General features: G+C 42.3%; 1 protein-coding gene across 1 annotated transcript in view; it reads left to right on the top strand.

Annotated features, from left to right (window-relative positions):
- Positions 1 to 13,231, top strand: part of DPP4 (dipeptidyl peptidase 4) — an 85,625-nt gene that overhangs the window by 45,813 nt on the left and 26,581 nt on the right. Inside the window, exons 11-17 of the mRNA XM_090280333.1 lie at positions 4,566 to 4,701; positions 6,856 to 6,900; positions 8,995 to 9,102; positions 9,354 to 9,421; positions 10,354 to 10,407; positions 10,761 to 10,882; positions 12,642 to 12,689. Of these exons, the coding sequence (XP_090136459.1) occupies positions 4,566 to 4,701; positions 6,856 to 6,900; positions 8,995 to 9,102; positions 9,354 to 9,421; positions 10,354 to 10,407; positions 10,761 to 10,882; positions 12,642 to 12,689 (581 nt within the window). The remainder of the gene's footprint in view (positions 1 to 4,565; positions 4,702 to 6,855; positions 6,901 to 8,994; positions 9,103 to 9,353; positions 9,422 to 10,353; positions 10,408 to 10,760; positions 10,883 to 12,641; positions 12,690 to 13,231) is intronic.

The following is a 13,231-nucleotide window of genomic DNA, read 5'->3' as shown; positions in this document are numbered from 1 at the left end:
CCCATTCCAGAGGTCAGAAGAGCTGGTTGAAGCTCTGTGTCAGTCACTGTCTCCAGAGGAGGCCAGGTTGCCTGCGGTCCTTCTTCTATGCCTCCCACATCCGTTACATAACCGGTCTGCTCAATTGTTGCCTCTCTGTTTTTGCAGAATAAAATCAGCATTTAGTGCAGAGTATAGCTGATAATCCTGCTTGTTGGGATTTTCTGGTTTTAAAAGGGGACTTACACCTTTCGGTCAAAAGGACAAGTGAACCATTAGTTTCCTTATATCTTTCTTATGACTCACGGACATCTGGCCCTGTCATGATCTCAGCTCAGGGGTGGGATATGTGCATTCTCTCACGTACTTCTCACAAAAGAATTCTCTAGGAGTCTGCTCTTTTTGTCTGCATTTTCTAGAAAGAGAATTTCTAGACTCATGATATCTGGCCCTGTCATGATCTTAGCTCAGGGGTTGGGATAGGCACCCTCATTCTGTCTCCTCCTAATTCCAAGTCCTAAAGAGAAACTGTGATTGAAGAGAAGTGTGTGCATGTTAGAATTCAGAGGCTACTGTGTGCGCTGCTGGTGAACTGTCATGCTGGGCACTCACAGGGTACAGAGTTCAAATTGGACGGAGGGAGGGACAAAGGTAATGGTGGATATGGGTTCATTACCTTTGATCTAGAAATGGGCAGGGAAGATGCCAGACACATGTGAGTTTCCTGGCAGACTTCCCAAATTCCGTTACTCAATGTTTTCAAATGGGGAAATGTTCCTTTTCTATGTCTGATTCCTGAACCCAAGAGCATAATTTATGGCTGTTAGTAGATGAAGTGCTTAGTACCAAGTGACCCACTAATCATGTGTAGAAGTTTTCTTCCCCCTTCCTCTGTCCCTTCCCCCGCCAGGCTGTAACTGAACGCAGGTCCAGCTGCCTGTCGCTTCAAAAGCCAATACTCAAGAGGCAGGTGCTGATGTAAAGGAAAGTGGTTTATTTGCAGATGCCAGTAACCTGGAAGATGGGGGACTCACATCTCAAAGCCCATCTTCTGGGAATATGGAAACTCATGTCTCAAAGCCCATCTCCCGGGAAGATGGGAGGCTCACATCACAAAGCCCATCTCCACATCTCAGTGGAGGCAGAGGTTTTTATAAGGAGGGAGAGGGGAACAGAACTAAACGATTAAGGGTGGGGGGTTGCAAAGTTCTCAGCACGGTCTGTTCCCATAAGGACAGTGATGGTCCATTGTGCATAATACTGGTTTAGTCATCCTGCCTCCACAGTATTTAAGGTCAGAAAATCACCCAGAGCTGGGATGCCTGAAGATGAGAGTCTGCATTTTTGAAGTTAGTTCCTGGGGTTCTTATACAAACATGCTATTTATCTACAAGCTACATATGAGTCAGAGCTACAGAGCTTTGACATCACACTCCGAAGAGGGACTCCAGCAGCTAGTCACTTGCCTTTCCCACGCATGCAAGGAGTTCGGACTAGCCATCAGCCTGACGAAGACGAATGTTATGGCTCAAGGCACGGGGACTCCCCCATGCATCACCATCGACGGGTACACCCTGGAGGTTGTCAACGACTTCACTTACCTCGGGTCCACCATCTCGAGCTCTCTGTCAGTCGACTTGGAGGTCAACCGGAGAATCGCCAGGGCAGCCACAGTTATGGCCAGACTGAACCGGCGAGCGTGGAACAATTCCAGCCTCACTGAGAAAACCAGACTGCGCATCTACCAAGCCTGCGTACTCAGCACTCTCCTCTATGGCAGCGAGACGTGGACCACCTACGCAAGGCACGAAAGGAAACTCAACAGCTTCCACATGAGGTGCCTGCGACGCGTCCTGCATGTCGCCTGGCAGGATAAGGTCCCCAACACCGAGGTGCTGAAGCGAGCCAATATGAGCAGTTTGCATGCAGTTCTTAGCGAGAGACGCCTCAGGTGGCTCGGCCATGTCAAAAGAATGGATGCAGGCCGTATCCCCAAAGACCTCCTCTACGGCGAGCTAGCAGAAGGCAAGAGGATGACAGGGCGCCCAAAACTGCGGTTCAAAGACATCTGCAAAAAGGACATGACACAATGCTCCATCAATCTCAACACATGGGAAGTTCAAGCAGACGACCGCCTAGCCTGGAGGCTCGTGGTCAGGCAAGGTACCTCACGCGCAGAGGCTGCGCGCAACGAGGAGGCGGTCCAGAAAAGATCGAGGCGGAAGCAGCGTCAACAGCAGCAACAACGGCCATCTGCCTTCACCTGTACCAAGTGCGGCAGGGATTGTCACTCCCGAGTCGGACTGCACAGCCATTCTCGGCGGTGCAGATAGACTCTCAAGAAGCTACGCTATCATCTCTCGAGACGGACGGCTGCCGACGACATATGAGTCAGGTGAGGTGGGTTACAGTTTTCCACTGCTATACTTCCCACTGTTATGAGGCCACCTTAGGAAAGGGGAAGGCATTGTCTGGAGCCCGACATCTCACGATAAGCACCATAAGACGGGTGAGAGTGGCACGGATGGAGGGGGTTTCCTAGAAACCATCGTGGACAGGGCATATTTTTAGTAAGACCTAAAGGAGTTAGAGCATGGCAGTCGTTTCAGACTGGGGACAGGTGGAACAAAGCGGGCAGCTGGGAAACCTCAGGGTGTTCATGGAATACCAGCCAGCTGTACAGACAAGATAGTGAATATGGGCTCTTCATAAGCGACGGAAAGAACTGTAGTGGAAGGCAGTCCCCGGGTGAAGGGGGCTGGCCTTCTTTCAATGTTTGCCACCTATAAGGGACAGCCTAAAGGCCCTTGTACTCCTGGGTATGTGAACATTACTGTGTTCCTGCTGTAAAAGGGGACAGTGACGTGGTGAAGGATTTAAACTGCTTTATCCAGCACCTGGTCCATCCTAAATGCTCAGTAAGTAGTTGGAGTTTGATTTAGTGTCTGTGACGAGAACGGAAACAGGACGTCGTCTGTGAATTCTAAGGACAGAGCTATTTAGGCCACAAAGCCACAAAGAACAATAGGATTTTTTTCCCCCTTTCTTCAGAACTTCATTGCACTGAACTTTAGTGACTGCTTGTTCTGTGTAGGTGTTCTGCCAGGCCCGGGGTTATCCTATGAACGGATAGCCGGGCCTTGTCTCAGACAGCAGCTGACAAAGTGACAAGAGGAGGGATGAGGAAGCCTGTGAAGGAAAGAGCAAAGGAAGGTTTCAGAGCATTTGTGGGGGGAGAGTACAGCCACAGGGATAGACTGGGAGAGGGAAGAAGAGATTCCTTGGGAACCATTCTGACAAAAGGACATGGGCTGTGATCAGACAGTGGAAAGGAGGGATTCAAGAATAGCTGTACAAAATCACAGTGGGAGGTGGGGTGAGCAAACCAAATAAAATATCCAGAGCAGAGAGTGTTAAGGAGGCTATCAGAAAAGTAAATTATGAATTTCATGCATCTCACTACAAATCAAAATGTGTTCCAAAAATGTTTAAGAGTATGTGTGGGGAGAGGATGCACTGCTAGAGATATCTCTATTTGTATACATTTACTTTAAAATGCCAAAGGGTGTCTTAATTTCTTCACATCATTCATGTTTTGACTCTTGCGACATTTTATGGAATAGAATTACTTGATTTCCAAAGTTTGTAAACAAGTGAGTTAATTTTTTCCCCTTTGAAAATGCAATTGAGAAAAAGGTCAGCTCTAGTTTCACCCAAATAAGAAGAATTTCCTAGAGAAGCACCCAAATTACCAAAACATTCTTGAAACTCAATCAGCATCACTGGCCTCATGGTAATGTTCCCACAAGACAGAGAAGAGATGGGGAAATGCCACCCTTGACTCCCGGGACCCACCAAAGGCCAGGTTGAGGACTTGAAACATTGTGAGTCAGGGTGTGAGTCATGTATGCTAAACCACCATATGATGTTAGCTGCCTTTTTTCCTGTCAGATTTATTTTAATTTCCATTTAAAATTAAATTATACTTTGAGCTTTAAGAAAAGGTATACTATTATGGTGTTAACATAACCTGTAGAAAGGTTTTATAAAAATTAATTTGAGCCAAACAGAGAGTACCCCTGGAAGCAAACCCCAACAGGCAGAAAATGCTTTGGAAATCAGCAGTTTGCATCTTCAGTTATTCATTTGGAATTAAGGAGGGCACATATGGAGGACTACATTAAGGTGGGAGAGAGCAAGGCAAGATTGTGGTTGGGTTACAGGATGGTTAATGAGATTATGTGCTCTCTTGAGGGTGGTTTTTCTTTTGAGGGGTCTGAAAAGAGACATTTCTAAGGCACACTAAAACAATGGACAGGGCCTCCTTATGGCAAAGATAAGCCTTTTACTAAAGAAGTTAGATGCCTGGGGCTTGACTATGCACCAGGACCTGCCCAGTGAGGTTTTTATGATCAGATCACCCTGAGGGGTTACTTTCCATAGAACCCCTTTCTTGTACAATGGTATTAAATGCTTTCAACAACCATTTAAAATTGTATTACTGTTAAGATTCATTTCATTGAGTAAAATATCTATTTGTACCGAGATTTGGAAATATTCTGTCCTTCCTCCTTCCCTCCTTCCAGGGACCACTATTTGTGTGACGTGACATGGGTAACCAAAGAAAGGATTTCTTTGCAGTGGCTCCGGAGGACTCAGAACTACTCAATAATAGATATCTGTGACTATGATGAATCCACTGAAAGATGGAATTGCTCAGTGGTAAGGTTGAATGGGATGTTCTGCTTCTAAAGTCACATGTCATCCTCAGGGGGCTGTGTGAAACCAGGGAAAAAGGGCATGTTTGGGAGTCAGGAGATGAAGTTTGAATTTCTATTCTTTCCAACTCTTTGTCTGACCCTGAGGCAGTGAGTCAGTCCTGACTGACTTTCAGCCAGTCTGATATACGGTGGTGCTTCTCTCTCACCCTCACTCACTGGTTACACCATTTTAGTTATGGACGCTGTCACTTGGAGAGGGTGGTGATTGGAAACCCAGAAGATAGAATGTGATGTCAGAATTCAAAAGTCCAGGAGGACCAGGCTCTGGGAGACCAATGAAGTGTGTTTCAACAGAGAAAACACAGAAAATGGGGAATAACAGGCTGAGTATATATGAGACTAAACAAATATCAAGAGGCTACAAATCTATACTATACCATGACTATTTTTAAGCAGTAAATAGCTTAGGAATACAAATAGGTAGCTACCAGTCTGAGAGGGTTGAAACACTGAAGCAGATGCAAGTTTGATCCAACCACGAGGTGCTGGAGTGAGCGTGGGGTAGGGGTACAACCAGAAGGCTGGAAGGTTCAGCCAGGCTGGTGGGTCAGAGCTAAAGCTCCCTTGGGAGCCAGGCCCCTCAGGAGGAGTAATGCCTAGTGGAAGTTTGCTAAAGAAGTCAGGGACTTCTCTACCAACTGCTTTTCTGGTAATGGACCCTGTACAGCTCCCCTTGTTGTTTCCATCCTGGTTGGGCACAGGACAGATTCTTACATCAGAAAGTTTGGGCATCTGTATCTTGATTTATTCATTCCTTTCTTTATGCAACAAGCATTGAATATCTATTATGTTCCAAGATCTGTGCTAAGCACTGGATATTGAAGGAAGAAGGAATGAAGGAAGGAAGGAAGGAAGGAAGGAAGGAAGGAAGGAAGGAAAGAAGGAAGGAAGGAAGGAAGGAGAATAAAAAAGGAAAAGTAGACAGCATACCTTTCCTCCAAATTTTATGTTCTATTAAGGAATGCCATTATAAAAATCAGTAATAATAGTTACTATTTCTTGAACACTCAAGGTAGCCACACACTGTGGAGACTGGGGCTAAGTAAGATTAGGGAGGTTGCTCAGGTCACATGGCAGCCAGAATACAAACTGTAAAACCTAAGTTCTTTGCTTTCTGCCAATTAAACCATGCTAATACCAGGGTATTGTGCCCTAAAAGAATAAACAAGGTACAAGGAAAGTAGAGCAAAGGAATATAATCAACTTGACTGAGGGCAGATTCAGTGGGATGAGGGATGGAGCCTTCTGGAATAAGTTGTCATGTGCTAGGCAGATGAGGGCATAAAGGCCCTATGAGCAGAGGCTGTGCAGTGTGAATAGCTTGGAGCAAGCAGGGTCTGGAGGTACATAGGACTAGGCCTTGAAGAGAAGGACAATGGTGAGAACTGAAGTTACAGATCCAGACTAAGGCTTAGGTGCCATTCTGAGGAGTTTGGACATATCTTGTAAGGCATGGGGAGCTATTTCATGGTTTTAATGAGGAGATGATCATAATGAGAAAGAGCTATCTGTTGCCAAGTGTGGTAGGCTGGTGTTGAGCAGAGTGGAGAGGTGACTGAAAGGAGAGATGAGCAGCAGAGTTTCCAACCAGAAGATCAGGGCAGTGTACCAAGCAAAGCCTGAGGCCATGAACTAGGGCAGTAGTGGTGCACAAGGACAAGAGAAATCAAAGAACTAGGTAACAGAAGCTGAGGATGGGTAACTGTCCCCTCAGAAAAGCAGGAGTCTGAAATGATTTCCAGGTCTCTGACTTGGGTGAACTGGCCACCAACCAGGAGAAGAATGAAGGAGTAAAAACAAGCTGGTTGAGGTGGAGGAAAGATAATGAGATTATTCCCAGTTCCGTATATGTTGAATTAAAATGCCAGTAGAGCTTCCAAGACAGCAGGTGGGTATAGACCCAGGACAGAGCTCTAGGTAAGAGTGATAAATGATGTAATTATATTAAAAATGCTAACATAGATATAAACATATGAATGGAGGCAGTTCTTAATAATTTAAATGCAATTTTATTTCTAGTACCACAAATTATGACTAAAGAATTAAATTCATATCTCACTTCTCTTTAAAATGCTTTGTCTTTTTTCCTCGCTAGGCACGACAACATATTGAAATGAGTACTACTGGCTGGGTTGGAAGAGTAAGTGTTTAAGAGTTATGGGTTTTTCTGTAGTATGGATCAGATACTCAAAGCTATTATATGTAGATATACCAAACGAGGGCTCTATGTTACTTGTTAATAATAGAGATATTTGTTGACCTGTTTCTCAAAATATTTAAATGCTCCCTGCAGAGCTATCTTTTTATAGAGAATATATAACATACTGAGTTGGAAAAAGTAAGGGGGCTGTTGGAAAATCGATGAAGAGCGCACACTTGATCTCAGCCAAAAGGCCGAGAAGTGATAATGAGGAGCAGACAAAACAAAAAACTCTAGGCAAATTGTAGCTCGTGGTATGTAAAAAGCAACCATTGCTGAAAGGCGGCCAAGATACTGAATGTGCTTATTGACCTCATATTTGAAGTTATGTACTTCAGAGGCAAAAACATGATTTGCATTTATAGTCTGCACAAATGCGGAAGAAGATGAGACTACTGCACATCCAGCAGAAATTCAGTGGCATACACATCATCCCCCATGCAGCTCTCTTTGGAGGAAATCATACTCATGTGGGCTCACACTTTGATAGTCCCCAGATGCAGAGCTTAATCCAAGAAAGCACGGTGACCCTAAGAGACTCCTCGAACTTCTCACTCCCGTCGCGCTCCAGCTTGGGTAGAATCATCGACCAGGGAGGGCGCTGTGGGCCATGAAGTGAAGCAAGTCGCGGAAGGAACTCCAGCCATCGTGGCACTTCAAGTGAAAGATGAAGACGGAATCTCACCTAATTTTTGTGACCAGTTCTGTGAAGTCCCCTTTAAGCGAGAAGCAAAGTGACCCAAAACATGTCAAGATTTCACGTCACTGCGTGTTGATGTGATGCCCCCTGGTTCAGACACGTGGCCCCTTCCAGCTGGGCAGGTAGCTCCGACAGCATTCACACGTCCTTTTTCTTCAGGCATTGATTGGGCAGAGGAAAGAGGTTTGCCAACATGAAAAGTGGTTTCCTCCATGGCAAGAGACATGCTACACTTCCTCACGACTCTCTGAAAAAAATATGTTTTTTCCTCTCTGTATTTAACCAGACAGATGCCACTTTTCACACATTTCTCCTAGGCACAACTCCATCCAGGGGAAACAGGGAAATGTATTAAAAAGATAAGGCTGTGAACACAGGTCTAGAGAGGGGAATGTGTTTCAGAGCTCTGTAATGAGAACACCAAGTGTACTGCACGCCTCAGCTTGCTCCATAAATGAATTCACTTTGAATCACTAAATAGAACAGGGAAGCATTTTTCTTCATTCCCAAAACGGGAGCTGATGAGAGGGGAAACATCGAGAGAGAAGTGAACCAACAATTAGAAAAGACCATCTCCTACCTGCTCTCAAATGCAGTAAGGAAATCGAAATTGTAAAGTGACATATTCTTTTCAGGCTGGGGGAGATACTCTCCTGCTTAAACTACATTATGTTCTGAGAACTATCTTTATTGAACTGTAAAAAAATGGAAATTCTGTTCTATATTTTCATACAACTACTTTTTTGTAAACTGTTGTCATATTTAGCAAAATGAAAAGGCTTACAATAAAATGATAACTATATGAAAGTTTCTGTACTGAAAGATAAGACACATTTCTCATGGTATCGAGTCCAGAAATGGTTAAAGACTTTCTAAGTCTGACTTTCAAAAAAAAAAAAAACCTCAAATTACAAACCACCTCCAACCTGAAAGAGTCAAAAATAATATTAGTCTGTTTCAGAAAACACACTTGTGACATGGAGGAAATTTATTTCTTGAAGCTAGAAGGCTAATGCTAATTTTCGCTCATGTAGTGTCAGAAGTCAGTTATCCTCCAAAGAGAGATGTCCAAGGATAACTGTAGCCACTGCTATGTATTGAGTGTTCTATGTAAGACTCTTTAGGTGCATTCTCTCATATACTCCTCACAATAGAATTATCTAGGAGTTGGAACTTTTTGTCTTCACTTTCTAGAAAGAATTTTTTTTCAAGACACTCCATTTGGCAAGTAAATGAAACATGGGTTTTAAGCATAGGTGTTGTAATTTCTAAAACTAAAGTTGGTACTGAGATGAGACTAATGTGCTTTAACATTTTTTTCTAATATTTTCTAGTTTAAGCCTGCAGAACCCCATTTTACCTCTGATGGAAATAACTTCTACAAGATCATCAGCAATAATGAGGGCTACAAACATATTTGTCTTTTCCAAATAGATAAGCAAGTAAGTATTCTTACACAATTCCTTTCAGGTTGACCTTCCTTTTTTTGAAACTGACTTTGATAAAAATCAATGAATGTGTACAAATAATCAGCCTATTTCAAATTTCTAGGTGGTATCAGTAAACTGGATGGGGTGGGGAGACTCAAGAAAAAGGCTGAGATTATCTGAATTCCTGATATAAACAATTTAATCCTCTTCATAACTTTCATTAAGGAAAGTCTAATCAACCTTTTTTTTTTAAATCCCATCAGAATTGCACATTTATTACAAAAGGAGCCTGGGAAGTCATCAGTATAGACGCTCTTACCAGTGATTACCTGTGAGTTTTCTAGGATGTAAATGTATTTGTCATAATCATGCCCTCTTTGCTGAGAAATAGGGAAAAAATCTCATACAAATAGAGTAGTCTGTTTGGAATGTGTTCAGTACTTTTTTTCTTTTTAACATATGGAAGCCTTAATGATTTTCACATATGCCTAGCAGATTTGATACCCTGCCACCAAGCAGCTCTACCTCTTGCTCTTACCTGCTTTACATTGGAAGAGCTGTAGCCTCTTTTTCTTAACCATCTTGGAACACTGAACTAGCACTCAGGGGCATTTTGTTAAGTTTCAACTGGCACTGAATGTTTGGAAGGCTTGAAGAGGCTATTTTATCCGTCCACGTCTCGGCCTTCCTCGGGAAAACGGAAAGCTATGCAGAGGCTGTCAACTTGCAGGAGCTGATGAAAAAGGGAGTGTTAATTTTCATTAGAATCTCAGGCATGTTTATCATGCCTTACTGGGCTCACCGCGGAAGAACGCGCCCACTGCCCAAAGCAGTCTTTAAAGGTTCTCTTTAGAAGTGGCTCCACGGCTCTCAGGAAGGTGGGGCAGCTGCCATCTCGTAGTTTGCATTACAAATCAGAAAATGGGGAAAACAGTATAAGTAGAAGGGGTCACAACTTCAAGTTAGTGGTTCAGTTGAATTTTTCCAAAGAAAGACTTCTTTTGAGATTTTACTTGCCACTTTAGTTAAGGGAGCAATCCCTGCATTGAGATATTTTAGTCTGATAAAAAGAATCTCTTATTTAGAAATGATGGGGGAAAATGGCTTCTAGAGCAAGAGAACAGGGAAGAATAGTAAAAGAAGGGCAAGCACTAATGCACGCACACTTGTATGAGCACTAATACTTGGTGTTGAGTTAAATGGAGTGTACTTGACTTTTCTTAAAAACACGATTAATATATACTTCACTTATTTTCTTCCCAGATACTACATTAGTAATGAATATAATGGAATGCCAGGAGGAAGAAATCTTTATAAGTAAGATATTAACAAGTTGCCTTGAATCTTTTAAGCTGGTGAACAATTTCTTGACTTCTGGGGGGGTGGGGGGGAGCTTGTCCTGACATAAGTTAAACTAAATTTGTTCCTAAATGCCTTTATTCCTTTGTAAGTCAATCTGCATGTCAACAAAAGAGAATGACTTCATTAGATGTTTTGTGATATTTCCAAACAATGGGAGGTATAAAGTTATTATTAATGTATATTTTTCACTTTTAAAAGTTTTTGAGGGTTGTTTTGGCAGTCTGACCTCTTGGAATATGGCATTATTCAATTTCTTTCTTTTATTTATCCTTTAATCAAACACTTAATTTCCACCATTGGTTTTACAGAATCCAACTCAATGACTACACAAAGGTGACGTGTCTTAGTTGTAAGCTGAACCAAGAAAGGTGTCAGTATTATTCTGTATCATTTAGTAAAGAGGCGAAGTACTATCAGCTGAGATGTTCCGGTAAGTTTGAGCTGACTCCAGGGAAGTAGAGCAGCAGGGAGCACCCATAATGTCTATCTGAAGTAGCTCCCTCCATCCCTCCCCTTCCACTCCTCTTCCACTCTGCAGCCGATGGTCCCTCCTGTCTCCAGACAACCTTCTTACCCCTCACCTGGCTCAGCATCTCCATCCCTGATGTCTCTCTTTCTGTGTCCACTTTAGGAAATGTTCTTTCTGTCCTGCTCAGTTCTCTCCTTTTGAATCTGAAGAGTTCTTGAAATCATATAAATCCTCTTCTCATCCCTCATGTCTGAATGGTGAGTTCATCACCTTTCCTTCCTTTTCTAACCAAGAGGCTTGCTGTAGACCTAAAACAACCACATGCCAGGGCTCATGTATAACAGAGGCACTTCATCCTTATATATGCACATATAGAGGATTTTTAAATTATCACTTTATGCACTTGCCCCTTTAAATGAGAAAATGTATGTGGATAGTGTCTGTTACCCAACTTCCTCATTGCTCTGTCTTCTGTTTCTATTGCTATTAATTGTTTTCTTTATTTTAAATAAAGAAACCTGAACAAAGAGAGCCCATGTAACTTCCACAGGCCACCCAGCTAATAAAGGTAGAATTTAAACAAAGGCCTCTGCTCCAGAGCTCTCTATTAAACACTATGCTAAATTACTCCTCAAAATGACAGAAAGAATCCAGATTCTCTGAAAAGAACTGTTTTTCACCAAAAAAGAGGTCTTCAGACCACTTATCTGAATCTTTCTTTACTAGGATATTTTCTTGACTCATGTTTTTGTTAAAAGTTCTTTGACTGTTTTCAGTCACCATTTCTTGGGGAGGTGTTTTTAATAAGCACTGTGCTAAAAGTTTTACATTCATGATCTTGTTTGATCCTTAAGAAAACTTTATAATGTAGGTAATGTCATCTTCATTTTATATGAGGAGATCTAAGCATAAGTATGTTGTCCATAACACACAGCAGGTAAGCCAGGATTCAAACCCAGGTCTGTATAATGCCTTCACTGTGGTTCTGATTAGGTAAAAATTAATATTATCCAAATGCATAAAATTAAATAGCTCAGAAAATAGATTTTCTATACATTACCTTCTTCGCTGCAGCTACTACAGTTGGGATAAACAGTGAAGATATGGGAGGGTGAGAAAAACACTTTTGCATGCCAGGAAGGAATCGCTTATCCAAGTCAGGCACTCTGCAGATGTGCTGCCAGGCTCTAGGGCTCTGCTTTGTGGGGGCAGCAGGAGAGAAATCCGCCCCTCCCTTAGGTGAGGCTGGCTTCAGAGCTACGCCTTAGTGGGGAGTTGGGAGGTTCAAAGGGGGGCAGGCCCTGAGAGCTGGTGTGGTCCTCCCCAGATTATGGATTTAGAGCAGGGAAGCATAGCAGCTCTCCTGGGGACCATGGCTTAGTGCACAAATGAGGAAACTGGGCACAGGAATGATAACGTGCCCAAGGCACCAGCAGGTCCAGAAGTTCATTTCTTGCTTCATTCTCCAGAGCCCTGTACCTTTCTGGTAATATTTCTCATGCTCACACTCAAATTGCACTTATTTTAAGGAAGGAAAAGCAGCTAACACTTATCAAGCCCCTTATCCGTTATGATATTTATTCTATCAAAGTTAAATGATATCAAAATTCTATCAAAGTTAAATAGTAATAAATGCTATTTTTTTTAATATGCTATCTTCTTTTTTTTTTTTTTTAAAGAGTACTAGGCTAAATTGTATTTTTCCTGATTATGTTAACAGGCCCTGGTCTCCCCCTCTATACTCTGCATAGCAGCAGCAATGATACAGGTATTTATTTTATTTTATTTCATTTTTTTTTCATTTGTTTTTTAGGAAAGTGTAACATCTACTTAGGGTAGTAGGATTTTCTTTGGCTTTTGAAGGTCTTAATAATGACATTGAACAAAAGGTTTATAACCTGAAGCATGTATAGTCCCATCAGTGATTTGCCCACTTGTTTTTTTAAATATATTTTATTGATTATGCTATTACAGTTGTCACAATTTTCCCCCTTTAAACCCCTCTTCCCAATTTCCTCCTTCCCTCCAGCAATCCCCCTGCTAGTTCATGTCCATATAAGTTGTGCATATAAGTTCTTTAGCTTCTCCATTTCCTATATTACTCTTAACATCCCACTGTCTATTTTTGTTCCTACAAATTATGCGTTTAATCCCTGTACTTTTTCCCCATTCTCTCCTTTCCCCCTCCCAGATGATAACCCTCCAAAATATCTCCATATCTATGATTCTGTTCCTGTTCTGGTTCTTTGCTTAGTTTTTTTTGTTTTTGTTTTGTTTTGTTTTGATTTCTTAGATTCAGTTGTTGATAGT

Source organism: Furipterus horrens, unplaced genomic scaffold (assembly GCF_987537825.1).
Source record: "Furipterus horrens unplaced genomic scaffold, mFurHor1.1.pri manual_scaffold_1, whole genome shotgun sequence".
In the NCBI taxonomy this organism is placed as follows: domain Eukaryota; kingdom Metazoa; phylum Chordata; class Mammalia; order Chiroptera; family Furipteridae; genus Furipterus; species Furipterus horrens.
This window is presented reverse-complemented; position numbering and strand designations above follow the sequence as displayed.